This window comes from Equus przewalskii, chromosome 9 (assembly GCF_037783145.1).
Source record: "Equus przewalskii isolate Varuska chromosome 9, EquPr2, whole genome shotgun sequence".
Lineage (NCBI taxonomy): Eukaryota > Metazoa > Chordata > Mammalia > Perissodactyla > Equidae > Equus > Equus przewalskii.
In genome coordinates, this window is record NC_091839.1 from 23904860 (window position 1) to 23924651 (window position 19792).

The following is a 19792-nucleotide window of genomic DNA, read 5'->3' on the forward strand; positions in this document are numbered from 1 at the left end:
CCCCGCCCTCCCGCCGCTGTCTCGGTGCGCAAGTCCGCGGAGGCGGCGCGCCTGGATCCTGCAGTGCGCGTGCGCGATGGGCTCTGCCTCTCCCGACCCCGCCCAGCCAGAACACCTCCGCCGCAGATGCGCTTGCGCCGGTTTGCGCCAACTGTCTCTCCCCGAATAAACCCGGACAACCCAATGCGCAGGCGCCGCTGCACACCCGGTAGCGTTTCTCTGCGAGTCCGTTCCAAAGTCCAGAGAAAATCCTGTTCCAGGATTTCTCTTCCCACTCGCTCCTTTTGGAAATCCATGCGCTCTTCTGTCTCTTCCAGTCATATTCCTGCTTTGGCTCCAGGGTCGAGCTCCTGGGGAATCCACTCCGGGTCTTCTCTCCAACCAAGGCCAGGGGCTTCTCTCCCGCCGCGTTCTTTCTCGGCGGCTAGTGTGTGCCTCTGGCTGACTTCAGTCCCACCTCTAGGCTTTTGCCCAGGCTGTGTCTTTACTGTTGCCAGTATCCGCTAACATACTATCCTCTAACAACATCGACTGCAAGGGTCCTCCTAAACCTTGTATCACTATTGAAAAGGTCTCATCTTTTTCTGAGCCTCAGTTTCCCCAACTTTCACCATGTTACAGGCCCCCTGTGAGGATAAGTTGAGTAAATGCGTGTAAGGACTCAACTTTTACATTCTTTTCTTTTTTAAACCACAGGTTTACCTTTTTCATTTCAAGGACATTTTATTGAGTCATGTGTTTGAGAACATTTTCTGGTTCTAGTGGTTTTGCCTCTATGTCAAGGATGCCAATTATGCATTTGTCCTTCATATATGTTAGCTTCTCTCTAATTGCTTTAATCTTTGTCATTTCCACCTGCACTCACCGATTACCGCAGGTGTAATTTGATTTTTCAGCTGTGTCTCTTCTGGTCCTCGCTATTTCCAGTGCATTTGCTGCATGTGACGTTTTTTGGTCCTTGTCTCAGTTAGCTGCTGCTGTGTGATAACCACAACCTCAGTGGCATGTATCGTGTTCACAGTTTGGAACTGCAGGTGTGAAGGTTGGCAAGGCTGGTTCCACTCTTGATGTCTTTTATACTCTGGCACCAATGGGCTACCCAGGGCACCACCTCATAGGGAAGGCAGAAACACAAGAGATCAAACCCAACTGTGTTAGCACATTTCGTCAGGTTGCATCTCATCTGCCACCACCCCTGATAGAAGCAAGTCACATGCTCAAGCCCCAAATCACTGGGCAGGCACCTACACTCCACCCACCATGGGGTGGAAAGTGCACTTCTTTCATGAAGCTAGAATGGGAGAGAACGAATATTTGCTGAACCATCTGATTTTCCACAGTCCTCAATTTGTTTCCTTAGATTTGTCAACCTTACCTTTTCCTCTCTGAGGTCTTGTTTTAAAATGGACCCAGGCTCCTGTTGCCATACAGCTTGAAGCAATTGTGAGGTATTTCCTTCTGTCCCTTGAGTTACCTTTTCTTATACATTTTTTGTCTTTAACCCAGCATTTGGCTTCCTTTTTTCCAATATGATTGCAGTTGCCATACTGTTTTACCACCTATACTCAAGAACTGAGGGATGGGGGAGTGGTCGTATTCAACCACCAAATGGAATCTGAGAAGCTGACAAAGTCAGTCTGCAAGAACCTGGGAAGCAGTGAGGGTTTTAAGGGTGTCCACCCTCAGAACTCACAGATAGAAAATGCTGTTATTTGTATTAGAATTGAATGGCCTCTTAAAGTATATGGTGGGAACACTCATTCCCCACTGTTCACGTTCCCATATGGAGGAACTTCCATTGCTTAGTGTCTCTCTCCTGGCCTCTCTACCCCTTCCAGGGGCCAAGGAATGATTTACCGGATTGGATGGGCATCGTGGCTCAGCCCTCCAGCTCTCCCTCCTCTTGGAGCCAGCCTGCCCAGTGTCTGGCCTGCTCCCGCACCCAAGGGCAGGCCTGTGCTTGCCCAGTGCTATCTGCCACCGGATGGGCAAGTGCGTCAAATGCCCGGGTGAAGTAGCAGCAAGGCTAAAGCCACTTTCTCTGATTGGCTCCAACGGTAATAAAGGTGATATTTAATCTCCAATTCTTGGATTCTGTCACTACCTTTCGATTAATTCTGAATTTTGGAAGAGGGATGAAAATAACCCGTCCTTCCAAAATCCCAAGAGTTCAAGTAAATCCCGCACGAGAGTAATTAGTCTGGCCTCAAATGGAGCTAGGAACCCAGGGTACCAGGAGGAGGAACACAGCTTTGTAACTAGCCCAGGTCTGAATCCTGGCTGTGTGAAACTGCCCACGGATTAACCATCTGGGGCTCAGCTTCCTCGTCTGAAAAATGGCACCCGTCAGGGATCTTGGTTGTAAACGACAAAACCTCCTTTAGCTGAACTGAAAAGGAATTAAAGGAGGTGAGGCAGTCCACCCTGTCCCCGCCCCCCTGCCCCCACCCCCATCTGTGAGAAGGCTAGAGAGAAAGCTTGGTGCTTGGCAGTCGGGAACAAAGCCCACACCACCACAGGCCTGACTTGGGCACCCGGCGCAGCCTCCATCACCGGGGCGGGCAGTGCCACCAGACCACCAGACCCTTCCCCCCTACCCCTTGCCTCCTCCCCTCGCCTTCTCCATCACTAGCTCCCGGGCTGGCTACGCAGGGCGTTCTGATTGGTGGAGCTGAAGTCACGTGGTGCAGCGGTGCAAGGAATGCTGGGACAGAACATGGCTTCCGCCTCGGGACTGTTGGCCGTCTCACGTGGGGATTCCTCACACGGAGGAGAAACCAGAGACGATGGATGGCCAAAAAGAAGGACGAGTGTCCTCCGCATTCCCTCTCACGAGAGGCCGGGAAGACAAAAGGAGACAATGGCCCTGGATTTCAGAGAGCAACACTTTTATTCCTAGCTTCCTCCAGCTGCCATCCCCTCCATGGCTCCCCAGGTCCCCTAAGATCGGGCCCCTCTTCTCTTCCCAAGGCACCCTCCAGGGGAGGTGACAAAGTTGGCAGTGAAGGAGGTGGAGGAGGAGAGACACTTTTATTGGAAGAGCAGTGTGGACATGAGAAGGGGAAGCGGAGTGAGAGAGCGTGAGAGGTGGGGTCCAAGGAGCCGGCGCCTTTCTCAGCGCCCCCCCAGGAAGCTGAGCAGAGACGGGCTGGCACGCCCCAGCTTGGCACCAACACGGTCCTGCTCTCCCTTGGGAGAAGGCCTCGTGGGTGGGCGGGAGGCAGGAGGCCTGGGGTTCCCACAGAAAGGGGGCGAGAAGCCACCAGGTTTCACCGATCCATGCTGTCGTCCGACGGGCTGGAGAAACAGGTCTGTAGCAGCTTTTCGCAGAACTCCAGCTCCTCCTGGATCGGGAGGCAAGAGCGGGAGCCCTGAGTGCCGAGGCCGGCCTCTGCCTCCAGCACGCTCTGCACCCAGAGATGGCTGCTCTTCCCTCCTGGCTGCCTCCTCCCCCTAGAAGCCTCCCAAGGTTCTCTGACTTCTGCTCAGATCCATGACTCACCGTTTCTCTTCTCACTGCATCTGGACTACTGCACTAGAACCCAGGGGCTCCCAGCCTCCTATCTCACTCCACTGCTCTGTCCTCACATCCGTCCCCCTGGGCTCTAACTCCCAGATGTGACCGACCCCTACTAATCTCTACTTAAAAGCCCTTCCACAGATACAAAGCCCAGAAGCCAAGAAAGAAGCACTGATCGGTGGACCACACAAACGTAAAAGCTATCTGTATGGCAAAAAGATGCCAGAAACAAAAGTGAGAGGAAAACAACAATTTGAGGTGAAAAATATCTGCGACTCATGACAAAGGGCTGATACATTTAATACTTCCAGAGCTTTAATAAATCAACAGCAAAAACCACCACCCAATAGATAAGCAGGCAAAGGACATGAAGGAGTAGTTCACAAGAAAGGAAAGAGATCCCCAACTTCGCTCACGGAAGAAATGCAAATGTAAACTGGACTGGATTCTTTTCACCAGTCAGCTTGAAAACAGGTCAAATGGCTTGAGGCACCCTGTCCTGGCCAGGATATGGGAAGGTGGGCACCCTCGTGACTGGAGTGTCAACTGGTTCAACCTCTGTGGAGAGCAACTTGGCCATAGCTAAGGATAGGGCCCTTAACCCTGTAACCTCTGCTTTACCTTCCCGTAACCCAGCGTTTCCCTTTCTAGAAATTGTTCTATAGATGTACACTATAAGTAACATACGTAAAAGTTTACTCTTTTAGTAAAGTTGGTCGTAGGGAGAGAGTAGAAGCAACCTACATGCTGATCAAGAAGGGCAGTTACATGAAAGAGACGATCCCTACCGTGCAGCTACAAAAGGAAAGAGGAAAGAGCCAGGGGCTCCGACACGCAGCGCACTCCTCCCAGAGCTGTGGTGAATGAGGCAAGGAGCAGAACAGAGATCATGATAGGCTGATTTGGCACAAAATGGAGAGAAGATGAGGAAAAGAATTTATATGCACATTTGCTTCTATGTGCACAGACTATCTCAGGAAGGCCACAGGAGGAACAGAGAGAGGTATTGGGTGGCTAGGGACGGGTAGGAAGGAGACTTCACTGTTTACCCTCATGTGCATCTTGAATTTTGAAGCACGTGACTATGGGACCTATTCAAAAAGCATCGGTGGAATTTAATTTACCCAGTGCCCACAAAAATCCCTAAAAAGAGGACTGGCTACATCATGATATAGTCACCTTACAGAATACTATGCAATGGTATTACTGAATTACACTGGAATTAAAGACCTCTATTTACGTATCTGGAAAGATTTCTAAGACACACACACACACACGGGAGAGAAAACCATGTGACAATGGAGGCAGAGACTGGAGTGATGCATCTACAAGCCAAGGAGCACCAAGGACTGCCAGCAAGTAGTAGAAACTGGCAGAGGCAAGGCGGCATTCTCCCCTAGAGCCGTCAGAGGGAGCATGGCCCCGCGGACACCTTAACTTTAGACTTCTAGTCCCCGGAACAGAGCGAAGAAATTTCTGTGTAAAGCCACCCAGTCTGTAGTAATCTGTCACAGCAGCCCCAGGAAACCGATACAGCACCCTACCTAAAACATCACTGCCCAGCATTCGCTATCCCCTCACCGGTTTACTTTTTCTTCATAGGAGTTCTGACTCCCTGATGTCATATTACATATATGACAGTGTATGTTAAACTTTATATATATATGCACACATATTACATATATTATGCATGCATATATATGCACACTAGATATGTATGTATTTGTAAATATATATTTGTGTGTGTTTGTCTACGTGTCTATCTGTCACCATGTGAGCCCCATGAGAACCAAGGCTGTATCCCTTTGCTTCTCACCAAATCCCCAGTGTCCAGGTCGGGCGCCCACCCCTAAGAAATGGAGGGATGGAAGAATGAAGGTTTCCACAGGGGTATACCTATATCAAAACTTTCATACTGCACACTTCCAATATGTGCAGTTTATTATATGTCAACTATACCTCAATAAAGCTGTTAAAATTTATTTGAAAAAAAAAAAACAGGCGTGTTGGTCAGTTCACATGAGGCCTCCCTTACCAGGTCAGTCCTCACGGGTCTGGTGCGAGGGTCTGGCACACCAGAGGCTCAGGGGACGAATGCACAAATGCATCAAGCAACCACTGACATGCTCCCCAGCTGAAACCCCAGGCCAGGTCCAGGGCTCCCCTGCCCCACAGCCTGCAGGCACATATCTCCATGGGGTCCTGTGACAAGGTCAGGGGGTGAGCACCTGGGGGTGGCCACCATGCCTCTCCCGGTCACCCCTGCTCCTCACTCCCAGTGCCCAGCAGCCCTCTGTAAATGCTTGACAGTGTGCACAGAGGGATGGACGCCGTAGGATGGACATCCAGGGAGCACAGCATGTTCCTTGTGCTCAGTTTTGCTGAAGCTCCAACTGGGCGGTACTTCAACGAGTGAGTAAATCACTTACTTATCAGTTAAGTAAATCGTGATCATTTAATAATTAAATAATTATTTGAATATTTAATTAGTTCTTTATCACTTGTTACTTATCTAATTAAATATCTGAGTTATTTATCACTTATTTATTAATATCTATCTAATACCTAATGAGTCGTTATCATTTATTTGTTACTTATCTAACTATCTAGTGAGTTATTTATCACTTGTTACTTATTATCTAATTAAATATCTAACAAGTTATTTATCATGTATTTGTTACTTAGCTATTTAAATATTTAATTGGTTGCTATTTTACTTATTATCTATCAATCTGATAAATATTTAAGTATTTTAATGATATGATGTAAATGATAATATTAAATAATGTGGACAGTAATTAATTTGTTAGCATTTTAAGAACTCCGAGCTCCTCCTTCTCCCTGCTGTGCCCAACACAGCACGAGGCACAAGGTTGGGGCAGTAACTGTTTGCTGAAAGGATGACTAGAGAAATGCAAGAATGAAAAGATAACGTAAACGAAAGCATGGACGAATAGACCACAGAGGCCCCGATGGCAGGGATGGTGCCAGTCCCTCCCACTGACCCCAGGGTCGGGTCCCCTCAGCCAGGCCCCCTGCCCGCCTGTACCTGGTACTCCTCGTGCTGCTGCAGCAGCTGGCAGCGGTGGCGGAGGAGCTCCTCCAGGCCCAGCTCGGGCTCCCGGCACTCCCGCACGCCCTGGGGGAAGTCTGTCACCAGGCTGCGGGGACAGGAGAGCCGTCCTTGGGACCTCCCTCTGCACAGGCCCACCCCTCACTGCTCCCGCGGGAGTCTGGGCAAGTTGCTCCCCCACACTGGGCCTCAGTTTCCCCATCTGCAACATAGACCTCACTACTGTCCTCACTCCACCCCAGGGACTCAAATGAGACTTGTACAAAACAGGGCACTTAAGCACAGTGCCTGGCCTGCAGCCAACTCCACACGAGAGCTGCTACCTACTCGCTCCACTGCTCCATTCTGTCATTTTTTTAGACGCTAATCTGCTTGTACTGTGTATGTGTTGGTGGGGGGGCGACGTGTAAGAAAGACTCTCCCCCTCCACCCCAGGCTGCTGTGTCAGCCCCCTACAGGTGAGGAAACTGAGGCTCAGGGAGGGCCAGCACCGTGGTTTCTCCTCCTCTCTGACCCTAAACCCTTCATTCCCCACGGGGAAGGCCTATTCTCTCAGGCCCCAGCGCACCTGCACAGGGCTCCAAGCACATGCTCGTGGAAGGGGCTGTGTTCTGTCCGGACGAGGGCCACCAGCTGCTGGACCATCCCCATGGAGCACAGGGTTCCTGGGGGAAGGGCCTCGGGGGTCAGAGGGGCAGTCCCACCCCTCCTCGGTGCACCCTCCCTCCCCTCTCCCTCCTGCCTTCCCTTGGAACCTCCCCGCAACCTGCGCCCTCTGCCCTGGCTGCCCCACCTTTGTGCTCAGGGTGGCCCACCAGCAGGTTCTGCAGCAGGAACGCCGATTTGACCTTGAGCTTTTGCACCTGCTGCTGCATGGCCCGCATCAACACAGAGAAGCCGTCCAGGCGGAGGAACTGCAACAGCCCAGCCTCCTGCTCCCGAACCAGGCCTGGGAAGAGGGAGAGGGTGGGCCTCACGGTAACAGTCACACTACCACCAGCACCATCACGACCACCATGATCACTATCACCACCACCATTATCATTACCACCATCACCATCAACACCACCATTGCCAACATTACCATCATCATCATCATCACCATTGATTTCCATGGGCCCACACTTCACAAGCATTGTCTTTTTTTAAGTATTTTTCATTGAGTTATAATTCACTGCCCCTACAATTCACCCCTTTAAAGTATACAACTCAGTGGTTTTTAGTATATTCACAAGGTTGTCTGGCCATCACCACTACCTAACTATAAGATTTTCATCACTCCCAAAAGAAGCTCCATACCCATTAGCAGTCCCTCCCCTCTGGCAACCACTAATCTGCTTTCTATATCCATGGATTTGCCTATTCTGGACATCTCATATACATGGAATCATACACTGTGTGGTCTTTTGTGACTGGTTTCTTTCACTCAGCATAATGTCTTCAAGGTTCATCCGTGTTACAGCATGAATCAGTATCTCATTCCTTTTTATAGCTGAATACTCTCCTATTGTATGGATATGCCACATTTTGTTTATCCATTCATCCATTGATGGAAGCATTATCTCTGTTTAGTCCTCGCAACCACCCTATGAGGTGGGTGCTCTAGAAATCCCATTTTACAGATGAGGAAACTGAGGCCCAAAGAGCCAGGCTACATCTTGAGGGCAACAGGAATCCTGGAAAGCCTCCGAGCAGAGTAAGAACCGGCCTGCAGGGCACAGCTTCAAGGAGGTGCCAGCTCTTGTGCAGGCTCTAGGCCAGGGCAGATGGGAGGCACCAGAAACCTGCATCTGCTAAGTGCCTGATACGTGGCAAGTGCAACTGAGGACCTGAGTCATTAATCTCACTGGAGTTTAATTCATTTAAACTTAACGTAAAAAACTGAAGCAGTGTTAAAATATTTTCCCACTAAACGTAACTTTGTCCCCTCATCAGAACTACCCTTTACACTGACCGCTACAAATGCAGCAGCTGAGTTGAGATGTGCTTTAAATATAGGATGCACACCAGGTTTTGAAGACGTAGCATGAAAAAAAGGTGAAAAATATCTCATTAATATTCCATATTAATGATAGGTTGAAATGATAATATTTGGATATATGGGGTTAAATAAAATGTTATTTAATTTTTTAAAAAAATTTGTGTGTGTGTGAGGAAGATTCACCGTGAACTACATCTGGTAGTAATCTTCCTCTTTTTTCCTCTTGAGGAAGATTAGCCCTGAGCTAACATCTGTGCCAGTCTTCCTCTGTTTTATATATGGGACACCACCGCGGCATGGCCTGATAAGTGGTGTGTAGGTCTGTGCCTGGGATCTGAACCTGCAAACCCTTGGCCACTAAAGCACAAGAAGTGAACTTAACCACTACACCACCTGGCCAGCCCTAAAATGTGATTTAATTCAAAAAAAAAAGAACAGGCCAACAGAGAGAAGACACAATGAGTCTCCACATCCGTTCACTCCACCTTCACAATGTATCCAGGAGCAACCGCTTCCATTTACCCTAAGTTCTCTCCACCAGGCACAGCTGACATTTGGCGCTGGATCATTCTGTGCTGTGGGGGCCGCCCTGTGCACACAGGATGTTGAGCAGCAGCCCTGGCCTGCACCCCCTGGATGCCAGTAGTCCCCCCATCCCCAGTTGTGACAACCAAACATGTCTTCAGACGTTGCCCGATGTCTCCTACAGGGACAATCGTCCCCATTTCAGAACCGCTGCTTTTCTCCCCCTCAACCTTTATCTCTTACAAGGTTATCACCATAATGTCCTAACCAGCCTCCCGCCTTCCATCGCTTTGTTCCCTTTAAATGTACGTCGGGTCCTGCCATCGCGGGGAAACGCCTCGTCACCACGGCCCAGGCGTCTCCCTGAAGAAGGCTAAGCAAATGGGGGTGCGGGGCGTGGATCTCCCCAGGACTCCCTCCTTCGACCCCGTCCCCCTCTGCAGCTCTCACACACACTCCTCCGTCTGACCCTCTCTAGGTCTGCATCTTTCCAAAATCCTTGCTCTGTGGAGACAGAGCCACACAGGAGTGGTGGCTGAAGGGTGAACCTCTGCAGGTCTCTGTGCCCTCAGGGGTGGAGCAGGGAGTGCAGTCATGTCACTGTGCCGGGCAGCAGCAGGATCAGGACACCGTGCCCTGCAAATGGCTCAGAGCACCAGGGCTGGCTGTTCTAAGACCTTGCCAAATGGTAGCTTCCACACAATGGCATGCCCTGCAGTCACCCCCAGACAAAATGGACAGATGCCACTGAAATGTACACTTTCAAATGGTCATGTGAATTTTACCTCCATTGAAAAAAAAAAAAAGGCATTGCAGTTCCTGGAGCTCCAACCTGGCATCCTGGATCGCTCGCTCTGGGGGAAGCCAGCCGCCATGTTGTGAGGACACTCAAGCAGCCCCACAGAGAGGCCCCCCCATGACAAGGAACGATCTGGCCCAAAATGTCAACATGCCAAGTCTGAGAACCCTGCTGGGCATAAAGCACTTAAGCTGAGCTGCATTCCTGCCTAGGTAGGATCTGGCTCTCTGACTAGCAGGGGGTTGGCAAGCTCACTGCTCTGTTCTCAGCACTCAGCACAGAGTCCCGACAGGTATTGGGAATAAATGAACCAATGAAGCCCCTCTCCTTCTGCCCCCAAGCAGATCCCAGCAGAGCCTCCCTCCGTCAGCTGGCCTCTGGCCCTTGGGGACCTGTGTTCCTCCCCAGCAGCCTGTGGGATACTCACAGGAGATGGCGAAGAGGGCTTTGACGCGCACTGAGTCGCAGGAGTCCCGGTCGAGCAGCCGCAGCAGCTTGCGCAGGGCGCCGAGGCCCAGCACCTGCTCCTGGATGGCCGCCACGTTCTGGCTGCACGTGCCAATGAGCTGCGCTGCCCGCCACCGCAGCCCCGCGGGCCCCGCCTCCAGGTATCGGCCCACCAGCAGGTGCATGCCTGAGAGCTGGCAGAAGTCTGTGCCAGAAAGAGGGGAGGAGAGAGGTGGAATGTTTTGGCTGAGTTGTGTCCCCTGCCAAAATTCATATGTTGAAGCCCTGACCCCCAGTGCCTTGGAAAGAGGGCCTTTAAAGAGGTGATTGGGTGAAATGATGTCATGGGATGGGCCCTAATCCAGTATGACTGGTGTCCTCACAAGAAGTGTAAATTAGGACACAGACACGCAGAGGGACGACCACGTGAAGACACAGGGAGAAGACTCCTACCTACAAGCCAAGGAGGGAGGCCTCAGAAGAAACCACCTCTACCGACACCTTGCCCTCAGACTTCCAGCCTCTAGGACTGTGGGAGAATAGACTTCTGTTGTTTCAGCCTCCCAGTCTGTGGGGTAATGACATGGCAGCCCAAATGGACTAATACACCAGGTGAGGTCGGGGGGCAGACCGGCTCCCAAGGGGCCTGCCTCCAAGTGCTGGCTCTATCCAAGCACCCAACTGGGGGTCCCTCCAAGGCCAGTGCATCTCAACAATGTCAGCATTTGGGGGGTTAGTGTCCCAGACTCCAGCCCACTAAATGCCAGTATGACTCCCATTCTTTGGGACAATCAGAACATCCCTTGGGGGAGAACCACACACAAGTCCAGAGCTCATCAAACTACGGCCCATCGCCTGTTTTGTAAACAAAGCAGCACTGAAGAGCTCGGTGGTTCCTCGGAAAGTTGAACACAGAGTCACCCCACGACCACTCCACAGAGATGTCCCAAAGCGTGGGAAGCAGGAACTCGAACAGATATTTGTCCACCAAGGTTCACAGCAGCATTATGCACAATAACCACAGGGGGAAAGGACCCAAATGCCCAGCAACTAATGAATGGACACACAGCACATGGTCTAGCCACACAGTGGAGTATTAGTCAGCCACAGAGAGGAATGAAGTTCCCATACAGGCTACAATATGGGAGAACCTTGCAAAGGTCACATTCAGCGAAGGAAGCCAGTCACAAAAAGTCACATATTTTGATTCCATTTATGTGAAATGTCCAGAATAGACAAATCCAGCCCTCAACGACTACACCATGCCCCTCCAAATGGAAGTGGCCTCTCATCCCTCTATCGGCTCCACAGCATTTGGAATAAAACTCACAGTGCCTACCTCGGCCGGCAAGCCCTGCACACCTAGCATCACTTCCTACCCCTTACCCCTCACTCCGCTCTGCTGTGCTGGCCTCACTCCTGTTCCTGCACATGCCAGGCACATTCCGGCCTCAGGGCCTTTGCACTGGCCGTTCCCTCTGCCTGGAATGCCTCAGATCTCTGATGAAATGTTGCCTTCTCTGACGACCCCGCCCAGAACCACCTCCTCTCTCATATTCTACAGAGTGACAGTGGACTCCCAGGGGACGAGGGTGAAGTGGCCAGTTATCAAGGAGGTAGTGGACTGGAGCTGCTGCCAGGCTGGCTGTGTGGGGTGAGAGCAGGTGCCATCATTGCTCCTGATGGCAAGGGCACCAAGCAGGGAGGGAGAGGGCAGTCCCATTTGGGGCCCGAGTCAGAGCCAGACTGGAGAGGTAGGGGCTGAAGCCTGGGGAGGAGGCCAGCGGTGTGGTCCCCGAGACAAAGGATAAGGGCTGAGCTGCAGTAGGACACTGGGCAGAGGAGGAGGCAGGAGACAGAAGGGAGACAGGCAGCAGAAGCGGCAGGGCCCTGGCAGCTGTGGGGCAGGCTGGGGCGGGCCTGGGATACCTGCTGCGTTGTCCATGTTTTCACACAGGTCAGCCAGCAGCTCCAGGGCCCCCTCGCGCTCCTGCTGGTCGGCGGCCAGTTCAGCCTCGCTGGCCGAGGTGGGGGTGGGCTGGGACAGCACTCGGAGGCAGTTCTTCATCTGCTCCACCTCCTCCCGCTGGCCCCGGAAGGCGGCTGACATGGCCTCCTGCAGCCACTGGCGCCTCTGGGGGATGAGGTGGGGCGGGAGGCAGGGGGAATAAGCAAACCTCTATCAATAATTAATTCATGAATAATAGCTGTTCACAGTAACAGCCCACATTTGAGAGCTGACTGTTCCTTCAATCAACATATCTATTCAGCATCTTTTCTACTGATAGACTCTTTTCTAAACACTAGATCTACAGAGAGACTGGCTACGGGGTGTGAGAGAAAGAGGCATCAGGGACTCCTAGGTTCTTGTCCTGAGCAACTAGGAGGAGATGGGGAAGAAGGCAGGAGCAGCAGCTGTGGAGGGGGAGGAGCAGAGAGTAGAGCTCATTTTTGAACGTGTTAAGTCCATTATACACCCAAGAAAAAATATTGAGTAGGCTGCCCGAAACTCGGAGGTGGTCCAGCCTAGACCTGGATTTCTCAGTCGCGGCTCTATTGAAACTGTGAGCTGGATAGTTCAGTGGGGGGCTCACCCTGTGCACTGCGGGATGTTGAGCAGCATCCCTGGCCTCACCCACTAGATACCAATAGCAGCCCCCCCATTTGTGACAACCAAGAATGTCTCCACACATTCAAATGTCCCCTGGGAGACGAAACCGCCCCCAGGAGAGAACAAGTCACCTAGAGGTATAAATCTGAGAGGCATCACAGTAAAGCCTCAACACGACATGAGGTCACCCAGGCAGTGAGCACAGACAAGGGCAGAGTCCTGGTGTGCTCCATCGCTGAGAGGCCAGGGAACCAGGAAGAACCAACAGAGGACAAGGGGAGGAAGGGCGAGCGAGTGGGATGAAAACCAGGAGGCAGTGTTGTTCTAGAAGCCAAATGAAGAAAGAGATCAAGGAGGGGGGAGCAACCAAATGCCGCTAGTAGGTCAAATAAGATGAACGCTGAGAACCGGCCACTGGAATTTTTTTTGGCCAGGCCCTGTGTTAAGTGCTCACATGAGGGCTATGTAGTCACACTCCTGGATAAATTGGGGCAGGATGCGTAACCTTTCTGTGCCTGGCTCCTATCTCCTTGTCCTAAAGGTTCAGTGACATCATGGATGTAACTGGATTAGCACAATGTTTTGTCTACTGTAATCGCCATGGCCACCTAACCATCATAAACAGTCACGCGCCACATAACGACACTTCGGTCAACGACAGACCGCATGTATAACGGTGGTACCGTAAGACTGGTACCGCAGAGCCTGGGCGTGTAGTAGGCTGTACCATCTAGGTTTGTGTAAGTGCACTCCACGATGTTCGCACACCAATGAAATCACCTAACCGTGCATCTCTCAGAACGTATCCCTATCATTAAGCAATGTGTGACTGCATAACAAATACTGATATTAATCTCCAAAACAACCCTATGGGGTATTATTGTTCTGTCACTTCACAGATGAGAAAATTGAGGCACAGAAAGGTTGTGACTTGCCCAAGATCACACAGTCAGCAATCCACAAAGCCTGAAGTCAAACCTAAGCAGTCTGTCCACAGAGCCTGTGTTCTTCATGAGAACACCCTGCTGCCTTCAGGAGCACGGCCCACCTGCTGGGCACTGTGTGGAGCCTTACTTAAACCGGAACCTCAGAACTACACTAAGTACTACTGTTGTTCTTATGATCATCATCAACTTACAAATGAAGAATTTGAGGCTCAGAGAGATTAAGTGATATGCCCAAGGTCACACAGCTGAATAATGTTAAATCTAGGTCAGTCTGGCTCTGGGAGCCCTGGCTTTTTCTTTTTACCATGAGGCCACTCTGCCTCCCAGCACAGTGCTGGGACCCAGGGATCTGCCTCCACACTTTTTTTTTTTTTCCTGAGGAAGATTCGCCCTGAGCTAACATCATGCCAATCTTCGTCTATTTTCTGGTATTTGGGCCACCAGCACAGCATGGCTGCTAACAGAGCAATGTAGGTCCGCACTGTGGAACCAAACCCAGCTGCTGAAGCGGAGTTCACCGAGCTTAACCACTAGGCCACCAGGGCTGGGCCCCACAGACACTTTTGAGATCTGACCTTCAGTCTACAATAACCTCATATGGCACAAATATAGCCTACTATGCTTTCACACCTGGACTCCTGCCCCCCACCCAGGAAAACCCCAGCTTCTAGCTCTCCAAGCCAGGCTTCCCAAGACACATCTGTCCCCACACCCCTCACCCCAGCTTCCCCATCCTTTACCTCCTCACTCATGGGTTCTGGAGGAGGGTCTGGCTCCTCAGAGCCCGCCGTGATGGCCATCTGCAGCAGGCCTTGGAGGTTGCGCGGAGGCGGCGGGTTGCCCGAGCTCCCCGCCGAGGAGCCGCCGCCCCCTGACGAGCAACCCTGGGAGGCTGGGGGCAGCGCCAGGGGGAGGCGGCTACCCCCCGAGCCTTGGTTCGCCATGGGCTGTTTGTGAAGGAGAGAAGAATGTGTTGGGGGTAGGGGTGGTCACCGCTGAGGCAGCTCTGGCGTCGTGATGGGTTGACTCCTGGGGGTCTGCTGAGAAGGTGGCATTTTAGGGGAGCTCGGTGCCCCCCCATGACCCTGAATCACTCTGCCCACACCCCCCTGAACTACAGCCCCCTTTCCTTCCTGCATACCAAGTGGACCCTTCCCCAAAATCACAAACCCTTCCTTCCTCCCTAGCAACAGGCCCCACCCACTCTCCCTAGCAACCTGGCAACTCCCTGCCCCATCTCCACTGCATGCGTTCCCGTCTCTTAGCAACCGTACTGCCCTGCCTCTATAGGAACAAGCCCTCCCTTTGGCCGTCTTAGCAACAAATCTCCTCCCTCCTGTCCGAAGAGGGGAACCAGAGCAGGGCGGAACTCACCTCCCGGGCCTCGAGTCGCGGCCGCTACTAAAGACAGAGTCGCCCGCACCTGACTCTGGTGGGCGCCGCCATCTTGACCGGAAGTACGCAACTCTCGCCCGGAAGTTCTCGGTGCACCCACCCAACTTTGGGCCGAGGCAGCTTGCCCGGCCCTTAAGTCCTTCCCACCTGGCCCTGTGCTGCGCTTGGCCCCGCCCCTCACGGAGGCCACTCCCCCCGCCTCACGCTCAGTCGAAGTCCCGCCCCCGGCCCGGGTCCCCGCCCCTCGGTAAGCCTCGCCTCCTCATCGTCATTGCAAGCTCCACCCCTGCCCTGGGCGTAGGCCCCGCCCCCAGGTCTGGTTCCGCCTCCGCTGGACCCCACCCACACCCATGTGCCCCGCCCCGTTCTAAACGCTGCCCCTCCCCGCCGCCTCAGGCTCCGCCCCCGTCTAGGCCTTTCGGCCTCTCCCGCTAAGCTCCGCCCCTTCCCTAAGCCCCGCCCCCGTGCCTGGACCGCCGGCCCCGCCCCACCTCGATGATGCAGGTTGGAGGGGGTACCTCACCCTCAGGGCTTTTCCGCTCCACCTGGGCCTGCACTCCATCTGTTCCTGGAGCCCTGGGCTCCCACCCGTAATATCTGACCTAGGCAGCCTTTAGCCCACCCCACGCCCTTCTTGGCCTCAGGGTCCGCATTCGTCAAAGGGGGTTGCCCACCCTGCGCGCTGCAGCTCCTGTGCGGACCCCTCTTATCACCCAGCCTGTTCCTCCTGGAATCTTCCCTGGGTCCTGCCAAGTGCGGAGGAGGGGATTCTTGAAGCCCAAAGCTCAGAAGCAAAATGCTCGGGGAGCTGCTCTGGGAGGCTCGCAGCCTCTGTGCATCAGGTTGGGGCTCAGGTCTGGGAACATGTCTGGTCTGTGGAGGTGTTTCCTTTGGGCTGGACTTAAAGAAACCCTATTTCTGGTCTTCCATAAGGTGCCCTCCCCTCCAAGAAAAGGTCATACTCACCTTCAGGTGAGGCTCACAGTCACAAATATATTGAGCACACTGCTAGGCCTGGGGTGTGTGGAGTGATATTTCAGCCAGAGGTGGGAAGACCGAAGGTATAAGCCATGGGTGTGAGTGTGTGGTGTTTGTAGCACTGACAAGCATCGCTATTAGACAGGGGTCTGGGCCCCTGGGTACCCTACTGTATGTTTCCTGTGACTACTGTTAACAAATTACCAAAATCTTGGTGGCTGAAAACAAAACAGATTTATTATCTTGCTGTTCTGGAGGTCAGACATCCAAAATGGGTCTCAGTGGGTTAAAATCAAGGCATCTGCACTCCTTTGGGAAGCTCTGGGGAGAATCTATTTCCTTGCCTTTTCCAGGCTCTAGAGGCCACCCGCATTCTTTGGATTGTGGCTGCATCACTTGGGCTTCTGCTTCCATCGTCATCCCAGCTCCTTCTCTGACCCGTTATTCAGGCTACCACACTTATGTACACCTATGTCCAAGTCTATTTATCTATAATTTACATATATGGTGTTTACATAATACCATATAAGTACATATAACATGTAATTATACATAACATTGTATATATAAATATATGTATCATATGAGGGTGGCCTAGATGAAAACTCCCAGGTGCCCTATAAAAGCTGTAGCCTTTACAATGACCTATCAGTAGAACGATCATATAATTTTCCATCCATTGCAGGACACTTGAGAGTGAAAATAGACTCTATTAATAAGTACAGAATACCAGGCATAAACCAGGACATATGATCACCTGCTTCTAAGGCCCTATGGGATCTGCATCCTCACCTCGGTTCCTCTCACTTCCCCTCATTTGCTCTCCTCCAGCCACATCGATCCCTTCCATGTTCCCACAACATGCCTGGTGCACTCCTTCCATAGGGCCTTTGCACCTGCTGTTCCTTTGCCTGGAAGTCTCCCAGTACTTTATCACAGGGCTCTAACTCTCATTTTCCTTCAATGTCCTCTCACAAGGGAGGTCTCTCTTGGCACCATATCTAAATCATGCCCCGCTCGACAAACACTTCCTGCCCCCCTTCCCCGCTTTATTCTCCTCTGCAGCCCTCATCACGACTGTCTAATATACCACCTACTTTGCTTGTTTTTGTGTATCACCTGCCTCATCCACAGCAACGGGAGCTCCCCAGGGCAGGATCTTCGTTGATTTGGTTCACTGCTGGACCCTCACCACCTGGGAGAGTGTCCGGCTCAGATGGCACTCAATAAAGGTTAATGCAATGAAGGTGGTTGACTAGGAGACTAAAGGCTCATGGGTAGGTTCTATAGAGGACTTGGGGATGACATGGGTACTTAACACCTTTGGGTACTTGATATAGGAGATTCCTGGCTTACGTGGAAATCTGATGGAGGCTTGTGGATTGCCCATGGGCTGAGCACAGATCCGTGGACGTGCTACAGGGGGATGTACGATTATATTGGGGCCCAGATGAAGATGTAGAGGACCCTATGGTGGGCACAGAGAATACATAGAGGTCTAAAAAGAATACACCGGGACCTCAGAAGATTCTAGAAGTTTCTCTGTAGGAGCATCAAGGACGCTAAATGGAAGTATGGAACCAAGGTGATCTGAAAACACGCACCCTGGGTTGTGGGTGGATATGGGGGCCCTGATGCCAGTGGGGAAAGGGGGCCTGGGGAAACAGAGATGTGTTAGGTCTGCAACTCCCAAAACTCATTCCCTCTCTCTGACTCTCTCCCTCTTTCTCCACCCTCCAATCTGTCCCCATCTCCCCCAGCATCTAGCCCTCCACCTGTGTGTACCCCCCATTCTTTTGCTGTTTGCACCTCTTTCCCTCTCTTTGTCCTCTCTCTGTAGCTCTCTCTTTCTACATCTATATCCCCAGCTGTTTTCCCCCCTCTCCCTCCACCTGTCTCTCTATTTTTCCTCTCCCCTTGTCCCTTGCCGTCTCTGCCACTTTCCTCCTGCTCTCTGACCCTCCCTCCTCTGTCCACCCACCTCCCCATTGGCCTCCCTTCACACCTTTCCCTCTCTCTGTCCCTGTCTGTTTCTATCCACTTTTATCCCCCATCTCTCCATCTCTCCAAAGTTTTGTATCTCTCTGTCATCCCCTCCATTCCTCTAGGTTTCTCCCCATCTCTCATTCTGTTTTCTCTGTTCATCTCACTTCCATCTGTTTCTCCATATCTCTCTGCCTCTATTTTCCCCCCAGCTCCCTATCTCTCCCACTCTCTTTTCCTGCACCTCTGTCTCTCTCCATTTCTATCTCTGATTTTCTCCATCTGTGTCTCTCATCATCACCATCTCTCTGTTCTCCATCTCTGTGTCTCCCCATAATTTTTTCTCCTTTCTCCATCTGTGTCTCTCTAGCTCTCTCTGTCTCTCCTCATCACCTTCTCTCTTTTCTCCATCTGTCTCTCTATCTCTGTCTCTCCTCCTCATCATCTCTCCTTCCTCCATCTCTTTCTCTCCTTTTTCTATCTCTGTCTCTTCATCTCCGTCTCTCCTCATCACCATCTCTGTCTCTCCTCATCACCATCTCTCCTTTCTCCATCTCTGTCTCTCCCCATCACCTTCTCTCATGTCTCCATCTTTGTCTCTCCATCTCTCTCTCTCCTCATCAACATCTCTCCTTTCTCCATCTGTGTCTCTCCATCTCTCTCTCTCCCCATCAACATCTCTCCTTTCTCCATCTGTGTCTCTCCATCTCTCTCTCTCCCTTTCACCTTCTCTCCTTTCTCCATCTCTTTACTCTCACCCATCTCTGTCTCTCCACCGCATCTGCTGTTCTCCATGCCTCTCCCCCATTTCTCTGGCTTGCTCTGTCCCTCTTTCTCCCGCCTGTCTGTCTCTCCACGTCTCTGACTCTCTCCACCTCTGTCCCTGTCTGTGCTTTGCTACAAACTTCTCCTGTCTCTGCCCATCTCTGTACTCCTCCTCTCCCGTCTTGCCCCAACCCTGTCTCTCGGTGTCTCCATCCCTCTTGCCATCTCTGTCTCCTTTTCCCCGTCCCTATGTCAGACTTCATCTCCCTTTGTGTAGCTCCATCTCTGCCCCTGTCTATTTGCTCCGCATCTCTCTCCTCCATCCTCTCTCCTTCTGCATCCCTCCCTCCCTCCCTCCCTGCATCCTCCCACCTCCTCTCCATCCCTCCAGCTCCCGGGCCCGCCCCCTGCCCCCGCTCCCCTCCCCCCTCCGAAAGGGTTAACTTTGGGGAAGGGCCCGGAGTCCCCGGATGGTGATGTCAGCGTGCCGGAGAGAAAGGACGAGGTGGCGGGGGGAGGCGGAGAGGAGGAGGAGGCGGAGGAGAGAGGGCGCGTGGGGGGGCGGGGGGGACCTCGGCCTGCAGCATCCGCCGGCCCGCACCTCAGACCCCCCCGGCGGGGGGAGGCGCAGGAAGGGGGGGGCCGGCCAGAGACGGGCTGGGGAGGGGGGGCCGCGCCGCCCCCCCGGGCCATGCTGACTCCCGGGGCCTGACCCCCCCGGGCCAGCCCCCCCTCCCCCAGCTCCGCGGCCCGCCGACTGGGGGGGCC

The 19792-nt window shown here is 52.5% G+C and overlaps 1 protein-coding gene across 3 annotated transcripts; it reads right to left on the reverse strand.

Annotated features, from left to right (window-relative positions):
* Nucleotides 1–2871: 2871 nt before the first annotated feature.
* Nucleotides 2872–15652, reverse strand: HSPBP1 (HSPA (Hsp70) binding protein 1). 3 transcript variants are annotated; one of them, XM_008538022.2, is made up of 8 exons: nucleotides 15278–15652; nucleotides 14644–14940; nucleotides 12275–12479; nucleotides 10326–10550; nucleotides 7387–7542; nucleotides 7162–7258; nucleotides 6570–6681; nucleotides 2872–3344 (listed from the first exon to the last, which is right to left on the reverse strand). In XM_008538022.2, exons 2-8 carry the CDS (start codon nucleotides 14845–14847, stop codon nucleotides 3270–3272), a joined length of 1074 nt encoding a protein of 357 aa, XP_008536244.1. In that variant the 5' UTR covers nucleotides 14848–14940; nucleotides 15278–15652; the 3' UTR covers nucleotides 2872–3269. The 3 variants fall into 3 exon arrangements, with proteins under 3 accessions (XP_008536244.1, XP_008536245.1, XP_008536246.1); XM_008538023.2 differs by having other exon boundaries at nucleotides 14644–14943; nucleotides 15278–15616; XM_008538024.2 differs by having other exon boundaries at nucleotides 14644–14850; nucleotides 15278–15425.
* Nucleotides 15653–19792: the final 4140 nt, after the last annotated feature.